Source organism: Phaseolus vulgaris, chromosome 3 (assembly GCF_000499845.2).
Source record: "Phaseolus vulgaris cultivar G19833 chromosome 3, P. vulgaris v2.0, whole genome shotgun sequence".
NCBI classification, from domain to species: domain Eukaryota; kingdom Viridiplantae; phylum Streptophyta; class Magnoliopsida; order Fabales; family Fabaceae; genus Phaseolus; species Phaseolus vulgaris.
This window is the reverse complement of record NC_023757.2, coordinates 26,934,979-26,953,736: the sequence shown is the minus strand read 5'-3', so window position 1 is coordinate 26,953,736 and position 18,758 is coordinate 26,934,979. Positions and strand designations below refer to the sequence as shown.

General features: G+C 34.0%; 1 protein-coding gene across 1 annotated transcript; it reads left to right on the top strand.

Moving 5' to 3' along the window:
• Window positions 1-765: 765 nt before the first annotated feature.
• LOC137806956 (pentatricopeptide repeat-containing protein At2g36980, mitochondrial) lies at window positions 766-2,921 on the top strand. The gene has a single exon (XM_068607358.1). The coding sequence runs from the start codon at window positions 1,002-1,004 to the stop codon at window positions 2,859-2,861; it is 1,860 nt and encodes a 619-aa protein (XP_068463459.1). The 5' UTR covers window positions 766-1,001; the 3' UTR covers window positions 2,862-2,921.
• The last annotated feature ends 15,837 nt before the right edge of the window (window positions 2,922-18,758 follow it).

Genomic DNA, 18,758 nt, shown 5'->3' with positions numbered 1-18,758 from the left:
ATTAAATATTCTTCTAAACTTCACGCGTGTGCTTTCTTTTAAACAATTATTTCAATTTTAATGATGCTTTGGAGAGATTATAATATTAACTAATCAGATTTTTACAAAAATAGTATAATTTTACATTGTTTATATTCTATTATTTATTTATTGAGTCTTCCTTTTTTAGATTTTGTAAAACTTTATAGAAAAGACGTTTAATTATAGCTTCCTAATATATTTGTTTAGCTAGTAGATTAGAGATTAATTTCGTTTCCGATTCGTTAATTGTAGTTAATAAGATGATTTTTTAGAAACTAATTGGAAATATGTTATAAAATTTGCTAGTGTGCATAGTAACCTATTTAGATAATATTGAGGAACATTTTTTCAACCTTTTTTATAGGTCCTATGATTCTTTAATCTCTATACTTACGAATTTTATTTTTTTTAGTGTGAATCACATTCTATTTTATCGTCTTTCACTTCTCTCATTTTCTAACCATTAAACGTTTATTTTCTCGCAAATTTCTTTTAAAAACTCAAGATAAAATCGGAATGACTCGTTTTGTGAGCATAATATATCATTATTAATATATGTATAATTAAACTATAAATTCAAAGTAGTATAAACTGCTATTAAAAAATATTTTATTATATAAATTTCAAGATAAGTTATATCAACATAAATAATATGTCATATTCTCTAAAATATAATCTTTCAAGTAAAGTTTAAAAGGATATTATACTTAGTCTTAAGTTTACAACGTCGTCATGTCAAATAAACACAGTTACGTTGGCCTAGCATAAGAAATTTGAGTAACGTGTATGAGTTATTATTACGTTCAAATTTTTCGTCGTTGTATAAAAAAAGTGCTAAAAATTATTAGTAAATAAGGAAAAAGACGGGTATTTGTCACATAAAGTACGTTTCAGTTTCAGATTTTCAGCTAGCTACTGCACAATTGTGGTTGTGGCATAGCTGTTTCAAAGCTCATTTTTTTAGAAACTTAAAAACCTGAATGAATGGCATGCGCTTTTATTTGTTCCGCGCTACATCTGTGATCGTAGAATTGGCACGTTCGGGTAAAATCAGCGATGCTCGCAAACTGTTCGATGAAATACCTCAGAAAGACTTGGTTGCTTGGAACGCCATGCTAACCGCCTATGCCCACTTAGGACTTTACCAGCAGAGTCTTAGCCTCTTTGGTAGCATGAGAGTCTCCCATTCCAAACTCGACAACTTCTCCCTCTCTGCAGCCTTAAACGCATGCGCTGGTGCATCCCATCTTCGTTTTGGAGCAACACTACATGCTTTGGTAGTTGTATCAGGTTACCTGTCTTCTCTTCCTGTGGCTAACTCGCTCATTGACATGTATGGCAAGTGTTTGCGTCCTGATGCTGCAAGAAAAGTGTATGATGAGATGCGTGATAGTAATGAAGTGACGTGGTGTTCACTTCTGTTTGCTTATGCCAACTCTTACCGGTTTGGTACGGCTATTGAACTGTTTCGCAGCATGCCTGAAAGGGTTGTGATTGCTTGGAATATAATGATTGCGGGTCATGCTCGTTGCGGTGAAGTTGAAGCGTGCTTGCATTTGTTTAAAGAGATGTGTGAGAGTTCGTGTCAGCCAGATCAGTGGACTTTCAGTGCTCTCGTGAACGCTTGTGCCGAGTCAATGGAGATGTTATACGGATGCATGGTGCATGGTTTTGTGATAAAATCTGGTTGGAGCTCTGCTATGGAGGTAAAGAACTCGATGTTAAGCTTTTATGCTAAATTAGAATGTCATGATGATGCCATGAGGGTGTTTAACTCCTTTGGATGTTTTAATCAAGTGTCTTGGAATGCCATCATTGACGCTCATATGAAATCAGGGGATACCCAGAACGCTTTTCTTGCTTTCCAGCAAGCTCCTGAGAGAAATGTTGTTTCTTGGACTTCAATGATTGCAGGGTATACGAGAAATGGGAATGGAGAGCTAGCTTTAAGTATGTTTCTAGACATGACAAAAAACTCAGTCCAGCTTGATGATTTAGTAGCTGGAGCAGTTCTTCATGCTTGTGCTAGCTTAGCGATACTAGTTCACGGAAGAATGATCCATGGCTGCATCATTCGTCATGGTTTAGACAAGTATTTGTATGTTGGGAATAGCTTGGTTAATATGTATGCAAAATGTGGGGACATAGAAGGTTCACGGCTTTCATTTCATGGTATTCTTGAAAAGGACTTGGTTTCTTGGAATTCAATGTTATTTGCATTTGGAGTGCATGGGAGGGCTAATGAGGCTATAGGCTTGTACAGAGAAATGGTGGCATCTGGTGTGAAACCTGATGAAGTAACTTTCACAGGGCTGTTAATGACTTGCAGCCATTTGGGGCTTATAAACGAGGGCTTTGCGTTCTTTCAATCCATGAGTTTGGAATTTGGACTTTCCCATGGAATGGACCATGTGGCATGCATGTTGGATATGCTTGGTCGCGGTGGATACGTGGCAGAAGCAAGAAGTTTAGCTAAGAAGTATTCAAAGACCAGCAAAGGTAGGAGCAATTCATGGGAGGTTCTACTAGGAGCATGTTATACACATGGAGATTTAGGAACCGGGAGCCGTGTGGGAGAATATCTAAAGAACTTGGAGCCTGAAAAGGAGATTGGTTATGTGTTGTTGTCAAATTTGTATTGTGCAAGTGGGCAGTGGAATAATGCAGAGATAGTCCGAAAGGCAATGCTTGATCAGGGGGTAAAGAAAGTTGCTGGTAGTAGTTGGATTGAGATAAGAAACGAGGTGACCTCTTTTGTATCTGGAAACAATGCCTATCCCTTCATGCCTGAGATATCTAAGATACTTTACTTTCTTCAATTGGAACTGAGACATGAATGACCTATTAATTTTGATATTGGAGAACCTTCATAAACTACTGAAAATATTTTTCATATACAATTTTTTTTGTCAACTTTGGTGACACCTGAGATTAGTTTATAAGTTCTTTCAAACTATAAGCCACAACCCGCCCTGGCTTTGCCTCTGGCAACGAATGAAAGGACCTATAATATTAACAGCACAGTTTTTAACACATTGTTTCTAATGCATTTTTTTCTTGTTGGCTCAAATATTTTGCTTTGTTATTTCTAATAGATTTCAACTAATAGTAGTGAGTGTTTTAAACACTCTCCTTGTGTTTGTTAGCCAACTTTAGGTATACCCAAAAGCAAAGATTTAAAAAATATATAATTTATTATTGTTAAAAAACCACTCAGGATAAAATAAACAATTTCCATTATTAAAAACTGTTTATTGATCATTTTTATTTTTTTCCTTATTTTTACTTTGTTTTATGTTTTAAAAAGTTAAATAAAAAATAATATACGTAATTTTAATATTTCCTTTTTCATACAAATGTTTAAAATTAAAAGTAAGATGATATTTTTCTTAGACACTTTCTTATTAAGAGTAAAAAAATCTGAAAAAAGTTGTAATTAATTTGTTCTTAAAATTTTAATAGTAAAAAAATAATTGACCAACTCATACACACAATATTTATGACTTGAGTCACAAGTATTGGATTATAAATGAAATGTCCAGATGTGTAATTGTCAAATAGTTAAGACTACAAACCAACTAATAATATAATAAAGAATTTGACAAATTATCTCTCTCATCAAATGAAATCTGACATTAATCTAAAGAAGAGTGTCTATTGGTTTTAAGAAATCAAGTAAGTTGTATACTTGTGTTGGTGAAGAAAAATACTTGTGAAATATTATAAACTCAAGGGGTGAGAAACAGTGAAGACAATCTATATTTTTCATATGGAAGGAAACTCAAAGTAGTTACTTAATTCTGTAGTGATAATTATCATATCATCAATGTAAATAATAGGAAGAAAAATTTCATTATTTATCCTATGAAAAAACAAGGAGGAATTGTATTGACTTTGAATAATAAAAAAAAACAAGAAAAGTAGAATAAAAAATTTCGAACCGTGGAAGGTGATACTGTCATAAGCCATGCAAAGAACATTTGAGCTTGTATACACCATTAGATAAGGAAAACAAGCCTTAAAGGCATAGTCATATAACTATTTTATTCCAAGTCACCATGAACAAATACGTTCTTCACATCTATTTGATTCAATGACTAACCTTAAGAGGCATCAATAGAAAAAATGGACTGAGCATATATACACCATCTTTGTAACAAGTATGAATGTTGCCCAATGTAAACCAGTTGAACCTTGTAGTGATTAAAAGTGTCATCATAATTCAACTTCACTAAATAAATCCACTAATCAATGGGCTTAATGCTAAAGGTCAAGGAACAATATCCCCTAAGAAATTTTGTTGGAAAACAAAGAAATCCTCATTTGTTTTCGTAACCCAAACAATACATTTAAACACATGAGAATACGATGTGCCTTAGATAAAGTAGCAATAAGTGGTACAAGTCAAATGGTAGATTATTGTCGAGAAGGGACAAAATAGGAATAGTTGTCAAAAATGAGAAATATTACAAAAATTATGAAGGGTAATCAAATTGTTAAAGGAAAAACTAAAATATAGGGATAAAGACGCAAAAGCACCAAAAGGTTGCATCATAAACACAAAAAAATGAGTGGTATTATAACATATGAAAAACATAGTAAAAATCGAACTCCAAGCTTATAACCTTTTAAAGGTAGACAAAAATATCACAACCAAAGCGGTGAAGAACAATATGATAAGGATGAACTTAAAAGAGGTAAAATAAAGAAAAATCAAACTCACAAACTTGTGAAGGAAGATAACTTATCACAAAAACAATTATTGCTAGAGCCTCAACCTAAAATATAGTGGGGAGAGAGGTTGGAAGAAGTAAAGATTGTGTGACATAAATCAAATACCTATTTTTTTTCATTCCACGATGCCATTTTTAAGGTGAAAAGGGACAATAAGATTGAGAAATGATGTTCTCAGCATAAAAAAAAAGAAGAAAAAAAGTAAACATGTTTCTATTTTTAACCAAGAAAACATATCTAATTAAATATACTATAATAATTAATAGACATAAATTTCTTTTAATAAGTTAAGAATGTTTTAATAATTTAAAACAATAACGATGTGGATAGGAATACACAAATGTGTACATACTTTTTTTTCATCTTCTTATTCAATTTAAAATATTAAATATTATCTATATATGTATTCATATCCACTCAATGCATGATTTCCGGTTAAAGTATAATTGATTTGAATAATACTCGTGGAAACAAGTTTATTTTCATTCTTAATGTCGTTCAAATTGTATGTGGTATTCAATAGATTATGACCGGATTGCTTACTATAACTACAAAATATCTTACAACAATTACAATAAATTCATTACATCAATAACTTTAAATTTGTCTCATTTCATGTTTTTTTTTTCTACCTTAACCAAATTAGGAAAATGTAGCATTAGGAGAATCACTATGATCATGTGACATGCTCCCTTGAGTAAGTAACCATTTCTTCACGGAAAAAAATTCCCTAACACAAACCTCAAACTATGGAACTATAATTTAAGTGTATAGCATTAGAAACTTCAAAATCTAGAAACTGTTCTTAAACGATTAAGAGAAATTATCTAAGCAATATATAATAAGTCATACTCTAAAAAGTGAGGATGAACTATGTTGAACTTCCAATGTCTCCCCTCCATAAATATTTACCAAATCACGTCCCTTCAAAAATATTTGCCAAACTATATGAATTACCAAAATAAACAATTAACTTTAAAATATGATTGGATTTTTTTATGATTTCATTTATTTTACTTATGTCTATAAATAATACATACTTATTTCTCAATTATTTAATTTAAATTAGAAAAGTTAATATTTTACCATGAATAAGTAGATATTTATTCCTAATATACCACGTATATCAAGAAACAAAATAATAACAAAATCCCTCATTAAATAAAGATAATGAAATTAAAGAGATGATAAAAGTTTAACATTGAAAAAGAAGAAGGTCCTGATTGTGAAAAGAGTGTTAAATTTTTTTTATTTAGAATTATAATAAAGATTAAAAAATTTCATCGTATGTAGCAAAATGTATTTCCAAATATATTGTTTTTTTGACATATTTTAATTGTGAATACATTTGAATTATTAATGGAATTAATTTTAACTGAAGAGAAATAATTTTTTATTAAAAGAAAAAATTTAAATTGAAATTTTCAAAATGTACGACACTAAGCTGAAATGACCATTTTATATTTTAAGCCATACAAAATATTCTTTATCGTATAAATTAATTTCACTTAAAATTACACAAATAGTTTTCCTCTAGTTTAAATGAGTTATTTTTTAGTTGGATCGGGCTAGAAAATGTTGGGTTGGACTTGAAAAATCCAAATGATGTTTCTTCCTCCACCCTATCATTCTTCTTCCTGCATTCCACCATTTTTCGAAATTCCAAAATGTTCCTTCATATTTTATTTCAAAGCACAGCTTTCACGGTAGTGTGTGAGTTGTTTTGAATTAGGTATGGTGATGTGGTGTGTTTTTGGAAATTGGGTTATGGGAATGAGTTTCATAATTGGTATTCTGGAATGGAATGGGAAAAAGAATTCTAGAATTGAAAATTCGTAAGCCAAAAAATACATTCTTGAATGGAGTACTCCAAAATGGAAAAACTGTTTTTCAGAATGGGTTCTCTAAAAGCCAAAAAGAAAAAAAATCTCGAAAGTAGTTCTAGAAGGCTATTCCAAAAATATGTTATAGAATTCCAATTCTAAAATTAAATTTGACTTGCACTCCCCTAATGTCTTCCGAATTTATGATTCTACACAAATTCTGGACTAGAGATTCTTAAACTTAAAAAACAAAATTTACCTTTTTTCTCCTCAAACAACGATTCCAATCCTTGTTACCAACGACCAAAATGCACTCTTACACATTGCAGTATAGAACAAGGCAATTGCTCCCTGCACCATATTAATTTGGATGTGCACCTAACAAAGTTTTTAAAATCTCATTCTGCCCTTTTCTTGTTTGTTATAAAAAAAGGGTGCAGGGGCTGAGGTGTAGAGAAAGTTGGTGCTCTTTGGTGTTCGTTTGAAGTGCATAGGAGGTGTTGTTGGTGTGGTGGTGGAGGAACCGTTTCACTCTTAGCTCTGGTTCACATTGTTGTGAGGTAAGACAACACCATCTTCATTTTCACGTTTTTTTTAACTGAGATGTTCCCAGATAACAATATTTGGAAGCCTGGATATTGGCTTTCGGATGCATGAGTCTGTAATGCATTGATAGTGACTCTAGATATACAAATCCGTAAGCAAATTAGTTTTCCAGTTCAAGCTTCTGAAGGCAGATGTTTGTAAGTCAAATTTGAGTTCCGAATAAAGTTATCTGGAAGTAGATTTTGAATTTTGGATATGAATATCTGGAATGCTTTTATGTGTTAAGGATTTGAAAATGCAGAAGGATATTTTGAAACTTACAAATTTGTATATCCGGAAGCTAAGTGATGTTGTTTTTTTTTCCAGCATTGCCAATGGATACAACAGACTCATACATGAGAATTTTATGGGAGATTGATGTGTGGGATGGATTACATGATGTTGATCTGGAGCAGTCAAAACCTTATAACGCATTAGATAATGAACATAGGGCACATGAGTGTAGGCGTGTGAACCTTATTGGTTATGAATGATTTTAGAATTTGGCATATATTATTGTAGGTATTTCGTAATCGAGATGAGCTGTTAGAGTGGGCAAGAAGTATTGGCTATTGTTATGGGTTTGTTATTGTTATATTAAGGTCGGATACATGGACGGGGTAACGAGGAATGATGACATATGTATTATTAGGTTGTGAAAGAGGAGGTAAATACAAAAAGTATAAAAAAGACATAGATATTAGTCGAACAGGAAGAAAGAAGTGTGAGTGTCCTTTCAGATTGTGAGGGAAACCAAACAAGGGTGGTCAAGGGTGGATGGTTGAATTAATTTGTGGTTCTCACAATCATGATTTGGCAGAGACATTGGTGGGTCATCCATATGCTGGAAGGTTAAGTGTTAAGGAAAAGGCTATGATTGAGGATATGACTAAAACTTAATAAATATTTTACTAACCATGAAAGAGAGAAATGAGAAGAATATCACGACAATAAAGCAAGTTTATAATGTAATGAGTGTTCATCGAACAACACAACGAGGTCACAAAACAGAAATGCAATAATTCATGTTGTTACGGGAGCAAGACATGTATGTGCTTTGGTGTAGGTTTGAAGAGGTGTCGAATGTCGTGCAAGATATATTTTGGACACACCCAGATTCAGTAAAGCTAGTGAACTCGTTTAACATTGTCATATTGATGGATGATACGTACAAAATGAACAAGTATAGTTACTTGAGGTTGTTGAGATTCCATCAACTGGTTTAACTTGTTTCGTTGCATTTTGTTTACTAGCAGTAGAAAAGGAAAATAATATTTTGTGGGCCCTTACAGACTTAAAGGGTTGTTTTTTAGAGTTGATTCATACCCTAGGGTGGTGGTATGTGATAGAGATATTGCCTTAATGAATGCAATCATAATCGTTTTTCCTGAAGCTTATAATTTGCTCTTTCGATTTCACATTGATAAAAATGTGAAAGCAAAATGTAAAATGTTGGTGCATCCAAGAGAGGTATGGGATCAAGTAATGCAAGCTTGGGGATCTGTTGTGGATTGTGATATTGTTAAGGCCTTTGAAGACCGTGTCAATGTTTTTCAAGTTGTGTGTTCTCCATGGCCTATATTTGTTGATTATGTGATGGCTACATGGTTACGTCCACATAAAGAAAAATTTGCCAAGGCATGGGCAAATAAGGCGATGCTCTTAGGAAACACAACAAGTAACAGGGTTAAGGCGGCACATTGGAGCCTAAAGAGAATTCTTCAAAATTCGATGAAGGATTTAAGTTTCTGCTGGGATTCGATCAACAAGATGATTATTTTACAACATAATGCAATTAAAGCTTCATTCCAAAAGAGTTTGCATATGGTCGGACATCGGTTTAAGGTTACAACTTACAAAAAATTGTAAGGTTTTGTGTCTAAATATGCTTTGAATCTAATTGCTGAAGAACTTGATAGGGTTAAATCTGTGGGGCTTGATAAAAATAGGTGTGGTGGATGTACTCTTACATGTACTCATGGTCTTCCGTGTGCGTGTCAATTGGCATCGTTTGGTGTGGGTAGCATATCACTTAAATCAGTACACGTCATGTGAAATCGATTAAGCTTTGAAGATATTGCAATTAAATAATGTTCACCTGAGTTGTCAATTGACAAAAAGTTTGAGGTGATCACAAAGTGATTCAAGGAGTTGGACGTTGCAGGTAAGGTTAACATCAAAACTAAATTGCAAGAGGCCTTTCCAGAGAAGACATCTATTTACGCACGACATGATAAGGTCAAAACAAAAAGGTGTTGTGAAGATGGCTCATCCTACCAAATTCATGAGATCAACTAAGCGAATCCCTTCTTATTTTGAACGTGTGGATTTCTTACCGTCACAACATGATAGTTGTTCGAGTAAAAAATCTACTTAGGAAACTTACGACAAATTCTACCAGCACAATCCATTCCTTTGCTTGATCAGTTCCCTATAGGGTATCATCCATACATTGTTGATATTGTCGACGTTAAGGTTGATGGGCATTGTGGGTACCATGTTGTTGCTTTCGAATTGGGCATGAGAGAGGAGTCATGGGCTGTTGTTCGAATGAATTTGTTAAAAGAACTAACTGAATGGAGACAAAAATATGTTGAATTGTTTGGTGGTGATGAACAATATGAATAGTTGAAGAAGTCACTTCTAGTTTACCACATGTCTATGGTACCAACCACTAACACCCTTTCATTTGTACTTTGCATTTCTTCATTTAACTCTGTTCACCATTTGTACTTGCAGGTAGGAACAAATAAGTGGATGACAATTCCAAACATGGGATACTTTATTGCTAATCGGTATAATGTCATTTTTGTTTCATTGTCCATGATACAATCATTTACTATTTTTCCTTTAAGAACCCAAACACCAAGTAACTTCACTCATCACCGAATAATTGCAATTGGGCACGTCCACGAAAATCATTTTGTGCAGGTATACCCTAAACGAATAAAAAAGTAAGTCACAATGCTAACTTAAAAGTTAAGTAACTTATATTTATAACTTTTATAGGTGAAGCTGAAAGATGGTTGTCCAATTCTACCTACAGATATATTGTGGGTATCACATCATTATCCTACGGCCCAATCTTAGTCAGCATACTACACTAGCCGGATACAAGTTTATACACAAATAATGTCCATTAGACGATATTTACAATCTTAACATTTGTAATAGATACTTAATGTTTATGTTTTAGGATGTTTATCCTCTTTTAATACATGTATTCACTACATTTCTATTGCATATACGCGCTTACGAAACTATCATATACAATTACAGATGGCAAAATCCATCACACACAATGGTGCCTATGGATGCCAAAATTCAGAATACATGCGGGTGCCTACGAATGCCAAAATTCAGAACACATGAGGGGGCCGTCGAATGGCAAAATTCGGAACACATGAGGGTGCCTACGGATGTCAAAATCCACAACACACGAGGGTGCCTACAAATGTCAAAATCCAGAACACATAATGATGCCTCTGGATGGCAAAATCCGGAACACATGAGGGGGGCCTATGGATGCCAAAATCCAGAACACATAATGAGCCTACGGATGAAAAAATTCAGAAAAGATAAAGGTGTTTGCGGATGGCACTATCATGCTTACGAATATATTAATGCGGAAGCCAATTATTCATATTTTTTTTAAGTATTCATAAATTAAAACCCCAAACCAATTTAAATAACAAAAGTAAAATCAACATTAAATAATATAGATAAGGTGGAAAAAATCAGTCATGGATAAATTTATTACATAATCAATAGTCCTAATACATTATCAATCATTTCTACGTGAATGTCTCCTGACATACATAGTTCTATCATCAGTCACTCTTCGTGCTAACATGATGGCTGCTTGTATTCCCTCCCACACAGGGCTTCCCCTCCACCATATTTAGTAATGGTTGCAATGTCTGTGTAATTCTACAACAAATACCTTACAAGCATGAATGTGATAATATTAGAAAAAAATTAACATAAATGAATACGTTAATAATGGTTCATACATACCAAAGCAGGATGTTTAGGACGTGTCTTCTCAGGATGAGTTGCCATTGGTCCGTGGGCACGTGCTTCTGAGGGTACGAGTATAGGATACTCATCCCCCGCCATGTTAATCACATATGGATGTTGTACTGGACCAGAGCATTCAGAGCTCAGTGCTCGATGGTTGGATCTCGGTGTATGGTACAGGCAGGTCAACTCAGTTATCGGTGTTAGAATATATGGCCTTAAACAAGAGGGGGGGTGAATTGTTTATGAAATATTTTCACAAACTTTGAAGGTATAACGAAGTTCAATGGAGAATCACAAATATAAAAATTCAGAAAGCAATCAAACAAAGTTGTTTAAGTTTATTATCAGAAAATCAATCGGTTGTTTTTATCAGCAAAGTTAGAAACAACTTAAAAGCAGAATTTAAATGAGTTTAGGGCAAGAGAAAAGCACACAAGAAATTTATACTAGTTCACTCTTATCCCAAGAGCTACATCCAGACCCCAGAAACCAATGGGTATCTACTATGCAATCAAAATCCAGATTACAAACACAACACCAAAGAAGTGACCTTAAACACCTCAAGTCACACACTTCCTTTGGCACACCAACACCACAGAAATCAGAACACCCTCTGATTTTGCACTTACACACCAGTATTCATAAATACAAGAGATACAGAAAGGATTACACCTGATGAAGATCAAATTAAAATATCACAACAATCATATTTCACTTTTTTTAGAAAACCCAAAAGCTTGAATGCAAATCTTGAAAACTCAAATCTATTTTCACACTTTCATAAATGTCTCAAAACTGTTATCAAACTTTAAGAGTGTATATCAACCTTTTAAATACTCCAAAAGTTTGTTAAAAACATTTAAAGTAGGAGCCTATTCAGTTAGAAAACATTTAAAGCTAATTTGCAAACATAACAAAAATTTTGTTATGGATTTTCAACAAACAATTGGTTGAATTTGTTGAAGATGGGAGCTTTGATGTATCAAATCCACATAAGCCTGAAGCTGTGCTACTTTCTGGGTTTGGGTTTACATTAGGTTGTTTAGAATCCTTGTTAAGATTAGTTCTAATTCCTACCCAAAGCTTGATCAATCAGTTTTAAAAGAAAGAAAGCATTTTTCCATGCAAAAGGGAAAACAACTGGTTGAATTGTCGAGACAGTCGGTTGTTTGTCACTTAACCTCATTGATTTCTGCATGTGTTCCTTGATGATGTGGATCCAATTGATCTTAACCTTGTTCATAATGCAATACATGTAAACCAGATCCTCCTCACTAAGCACGGAGTGATTTCTCCCCCTAGGTGTGAGCATCCATGTCACAATTAAGGCAATTAGCCTTTCATTCAATTTTAGACCTCCCACTGAAAAATTTCTCACTTTTTCTTGAGGATTCTTCAAGCAATTCTTGTAAAACTGAATCTAATTAAATTCCTCCGCCACACCAATGTTCCCTTTGTTGATTCGTAGCCCTGCATACTTTAATCCAGTGATGGCAGTCCATACTTCATGTGTAATCTCCATATCAACCCCTTTTACATGAGAAACAAGGTTATTTCCAACAAATTGAAGGTTAGTATAGAATACCCTTATAAGATTAGGATATATGTTCCCTGACATCTCCAAGAACCTCTTCAACATTTTTTCCTTGAGAAGACTTCTCAGCTCAGCCAGCTTTTGCTCCTTTAACCAGTTGAAAGAGATGAGCTTTGGGTTGTTTATTGTCTTCCTACTTGTTTCATGAAGATATTTCTCAATCTTTTCATCTTCACCCGAGAACCATGCCTCAATGCGTCCTCCCCTTCTTACAACCCTTATTTTGATCCTCTTTGATGAAGGGGTGTGAGATCCATGAAGGCAAAGAGAAAAACAGAAAATAGAATGAGACTTTTGGCCGATTTAAAAACCAGCAAGAGAGGTGGCAATGGGTTGTTTTTGTGAAGAGAAACAACTACATATGAGTTTATATATTCACGAAAAACAGTTCCAATCCTTGGCATTTAGTGGGTTTCAGTCTTCAAGAAAGAGAATCTGGTCCAAGACTACACAGTAGCACGTCACTCAGTGGCAGATTTCACATGGAAGCACATGAAGAGTTTGACTAGTCATAAAGGTTCTTAATTTTTCCAATAAATAATGGAATATATTCCATTTATGACAAAAATAACACCCTTCTGAACGAAATCAGACCCATGATAAATGCACTTTGACCCATAATTGCTTGAAGAAAGAATCTGCAACAAACAGAATGCATAACAAAATTAATTCAATTTAATGCAATACTGTCAGAGGGAAACAATCAGTTGTTTCGTGAAAACAATCGGTTGTTTTTCTGTGGCAACAACTTAAGCATTTCACAGATACATAATTGACAGGCAAAGATGAATTAGAAAGGAAGGCTTCACATACACATTACATAGATGAAAGATAAAGACATCAATCAATATTTTTCATACTACAAAATTAAAGAAAAAATTCAAGAGAAGAAAATAAATACAAGGAAAGTCTTATCCTTTTGACAAAGTAGTTCTTTCAATAAGTCATTATCTATGATCAAGAAATTTCTCTTGGCCTTCAAGAAGACTAAGCTGGTATAACATAGTAATTGGAAGTCCAAAAGGTCCCTTCATAAGCTTGATCTTGTGAATCAAGACTCCTTGATCTCTTAGTAATCCTGCACAATTATGAAATCAAGCAATGAGATTTGGTCCCCTTACAAATGTGGGTCCTTTGGCATTAACTTTATCATGTGGAACCTCAAAATTCTTAGGAATCCATCTCATTACTCCTTTAGGAACATAAAACTTCCTAATATTGCAGAGTGTAACTGAGTGGCCTCTTTTCATGTAATAAAAACATGTACAACTGGTTGTTTCGATTTTTCAATCGGTTGTTTTTCTGGAAGTTTTGAAAAAGACTTTGAAAACTCATTTTTCTTGCTCTGTGGATTAAAACCTAAACCTGCTTTTCCAAAAACACAATTTTGAGATGCCAAGACAATTTCAAAGTTGGATTTACCCTTTGAAAGCCTATCCAAAGTTTTCACAAGGTAGTGAACCTTCTTTTCAAGAGATTCACAATTTTCACAAACAAGTGAGTAACACTTGCAAGAAGAGTTCTTGTAAAATATTTCTAGATTTTCAAAATCAGTTTTTGAATTCTCCAACTCTTCTTCTAGTGCCTTGACTCTGTTTTCAAGCTAATTATTCAACCCTTTTAACCAGTTGTTCAAGAGTGCCAATCGGTTAGCTTCCTCATGTGTTTCTTTAAAAGCTTGAAGAAGTTGACTATAATTTTCAGCATTTAAAGAAGTACAAGAACTTACACTACTTGCATCATCCTCTTCCTTGCCCATCAAACACATATTAGCTTCTTAATCTTCACTTGATGAGGATTTTGGTGAAGAGACATCATTTTCGTCCCAAGCAATGTAGGTTCTTTTAAATTTTGCTTACTTTTCCTTCTTGCTTGACTTCTCTTTATTTGGGCATTCAAACTTTTTGTGCCCCTGTTCTCCACAACCATATCAAGTATAATTGTTAGCATTAAAATCACTAGTTTTCTTGTTGCCATACCTTTTTTTATTGGAGTCTTTGTTGCGGTTCTTCTTCAAGAATTTGCTGAACTTTTTGGACAACAAACTAAGAGTTTCTCCTTTACTCTCATCACTTGAAACTTGATTGTTCTTATGCTTGGCAGTTTTCAAGGCAATGTTTCTCACATGCTTATCTTCACTCTCTTGAACATTGAGTCTATTTATCTCCAAGGCATGCTCCCTAAGCTTTCCAAACAAAGAGGCTGTAGTCAAAGATGTCAAGTTCTTTGATTCTGAGATAGCTGTGACTTTAGGTTGCCAAGATCTATCAAAACATTTGAGAATCTTGATATTCAACTCTTCTTTGTCAAAGACCCTTCCAAGACTCATGAGGTGATTGACAATATGAGTGAACCGCTTTTGCACATCCACAATTGATTCTCCTTTAAGCATTTTGAACATCTCATACTCTTGGATTAAAGTATGTTTCCTTGCCCTCTTTACATTGTTCGTTCCTTCATGAGTTACTTCTAGAGTATCTCACATCTCTTTGGCATATCCGCATTGAGAGACCCTGAAAAACTCATCAGAATTTAAGGCAAAGGTGATAATATTTTTTACAATGCAATCAAACTTTGCTCTTTTTTTCTGCATTAGTCTATTGGGACCAAGGTTTTTCAATAAAAACACCATCATTTTCAAACTTAGGAATAAAAGGACCATTTTCAATTGCATCCCATATTCCTCTATCAAGAGATTCAACATGTACCTTCCAAAATTGGTAATTCAGCAGAGTTAAAAACAACTTAAAAGCAGAATTTAAATGAGTTCAGAACAAGAGAAAAAGCACACAAGAAATTTATATTGGTTCACTCTTATCCTAAGAGCTACATCCAATCCCCAGAAACCACTGGTATCTACTATGCAATCAAAATCCAGATTACAAATAGACCACCAAAGAAGTGACCTTGAACACCTCAAGTCACACACTTCCTTTGGCACACAAACACCACAAAAATCAGAACACCCTCTGATTCTGCACTTACACACTAGTATTTCGGAAATACAAGAGATACAAAAAGGATTACACCTTATGAAGATCAAATCAAAAGATTACAACAATCCTATTCCCTTTCTTTAAGAAAACCCAGAAGCTTGAATGAAAATCTTGAAAACTCAAATATGTTTTCAAACTTTCAAAATTGTCTCAAAACTGTTATCAAACTTTAAGAGTGTATATCAGCCTTTTTAAATACTTCAATAGTTTGTTAAAAACATTTAAAAGCAGGAGCCTATTCAGTTAGAAAACATTTAAAGCTAATTTGCAAACATAACATAAATTTTGTTATGGATTTTCAAAAAACAATCGGTTGAATTCTCTAAACAACCAATGGAATTGGTTTGACAGCAAATTCAACCAAGTCAAACAACTTCAAACCCTCTTCAAAAACCACTAAGTGTTAAACAACCAATTGAATTGACAAAACAACAGGTTGTTTTTCCATTTCTTTATAAAACAATCTTTTTCAAAAAGGTTTTGATTCCAAATTGTTTTAAAGTTAAACAAAAAGTGGATTACACATTAATCTACCCATATCTCACCCACATAAACAACAACTTTAGCCTTCCATCAAACACCATGGATTTGAAGACATCAAAGCTTCAAGATCATCCTTGATCAATAGTTGGGCCATGTGATTGGGCCCCGGTTGGACAAGTAAACCCGTCTTGGTATAATTAAGGTAACCTTTTGTACGGTAAGGAAAGGGGGTTAACAAAGGATATCAATGGACCTAGAGGTGCGTTTAACGCTCATGAGGTCTAGGTCAAGTAAATGTTTCCTTTCAAACCTAAGCCCATGTGTTTTAGGGCACGTAGAGGTTAGGTTGCATGTATAGTAAAAGATAACGTAATACCATGAGCAGAATGTACCCTGATGTTGGCACATGAGTTGGTGCCCTAGTGGTTATTCTGTTATTATTTATGCACTTCTGGGAGGTAAGATTCTCTTCTGTTGTAGAACCTTGAGAGAAGGTTCCCTAAAACACAGAATGGATTTTCTCATGTTGAGTATGCTTTCATTTGAGATTAGATTCTTGTGATAGAAAGTTGTTACAAGAGGTAAAGCTATAAAAGGGGCTTGAGACCCCAGGTAAAGGTACGTTGTTTCTATTGAACCATGTGGTGTTCAAGCTTTAAAGAATCCAAACCCTTTGAAGGATGTTGAAGCCTTGGTTGTGCTTGCTGTTGTTGTGCTGGTTTAGTTTAGTTCTGGGGTAGTTTGAGTGTTGTAATTCACCCCTTGATCGAATCTAAAGCATAGACATTCTCAATCTTTGTGAAAGTAAAATGTTTTTCAAACTAAGTTAAAACAACCGATTGTTTTGTTGAAACAACCGATTGTTTATACTTAGATGTTTTTAGAAAAGATTAAAAAATGTTTTTCAAATTGTTGAGCTGTTAAAACCAAAACAACCGATTGATTCGAGGAAACAACCAATTGTTTGTTTTGGGACCATAACAGAAAAACTGTTTTATCTTTGACTGAGCTTTAAATGATTTAACTGCTTACGCTCCAGTCATTAAATGCTTTGACCAATCTTTTAATGCAATTTAAGAGTTTGTTAAGATTTGATAACAAACAACATCTTTGAATAAATTCAGAAAAACAGATTTGAGTAACAATCTTTTACAAGATTTTGAAAAGAGTTTTTTGAGTTTTTCAAAGAGCTGAGATTGCTTAGAGTTTTTGATTGATCAAAGTGTGTGGAATAGGATTCTGCTTGTATTGATTTCAGATTATCTTTTGTAACAAGTGTAATCCTTGTACTCTGTTAAACAAGTTTCGTTTCTGTGTTTGCTGAGATTGGTTGTGTGTTCTTGAGGGGATCAAGATCAGCAATCTTAGTGTTGGTGTGTTGGCCAAGAAGAGTGTGTGTCTTGAGGTGTTCAAGGTCACTTTCTTGGTTGTGGTGTAAGTGATCAAGGTGTGATTGCTTAGTGGATTTCCTCAGGGTTTTTGAGAATACTGGATGTAGCTCTGGATTTGGAGTGAACCAGTATAAACATTTGTGTGCAATCTCTCTATCCCTAACTCTTTAAATTCAGTTTTGTTTGTTGTTTGCTGGTATAAACAACTGATTGTTTCTGTGAAACAACCGATTGTTTTTCTGGTACTGCTGTTTTGTATTGCTGTTTTGGGAAACTGAATTTCTTATCAATTGTTTCCTGAGATAATTTCATTCTCGTTTTAAAAGTTTGCGAAAACCCTCTTTAAACAATTCACCCCCCCTCTAGTTTAAAGCCATCCATTCTAAAAATTGGTATTAGAGCTTGGTTCTTGAAAGTTATTCAAGTTGATCCTAAAACTGTTTTTAAAATGGCTGATAGACTACCTTTTGGGGAAGGTGCTTCAATTAACAAACCACCTCTGTTTTGTGGTTTGAACTACCAATTTTGGAAAGTGAGAATGAAAATATTTATGGAATCACTTGACAAAGGAATTTGGGATGCAATTGAAAATGGTCATTTTGTCCCAAAGTTTGAAAAAGATGGATCTTTCATTGAGAAGCCATGGTCTCAATGGACTGATGCAGAAAGCAAAAAGGCAAAATTCGATTGCATTGCCAAAAATATTATAACCTCTGCTTTAAATTCTGATGAGTTTTTCAAGGTCTCTCAATGCAAATCATCAAAAGAAATGTGGGACACCTTGGAAGTCACTCATGAAGGAACTAATGAGGTAAAAAGAGCTAGGAAGCATGCTCTAATCCAAGAGTATGAGATGTTCAGAATGCTTAAAGGAGAAACAATTGCCGAGGTGCAGAAAAGATTCACGCACATCATCAATCATCTTATGAGTCTTGACAAGACCTTTGATAAAGAAGAGCTGAACATCAAGATCTTGAAATGTCTTGATAGAGCATGGCAACCCAATGTAACTGCCATTTCTGAATCTAAAGATCTAACATCATTAAGTGTTGCTTCTTTGTTTGGAAAGCTTAGGGAACATGAGTTAGAGATGAATAGACTCAATGTT

Bases quoted from the DNA above. Each gene is read 5' to 3' on its own strand.
- LOC137806956 (XM_068607358.1), top strand. From the start codon at position 1,002: ATGAATGGCATGCGCTTTTATTTGTTCCGCGCTACATCTGTGATCGTA.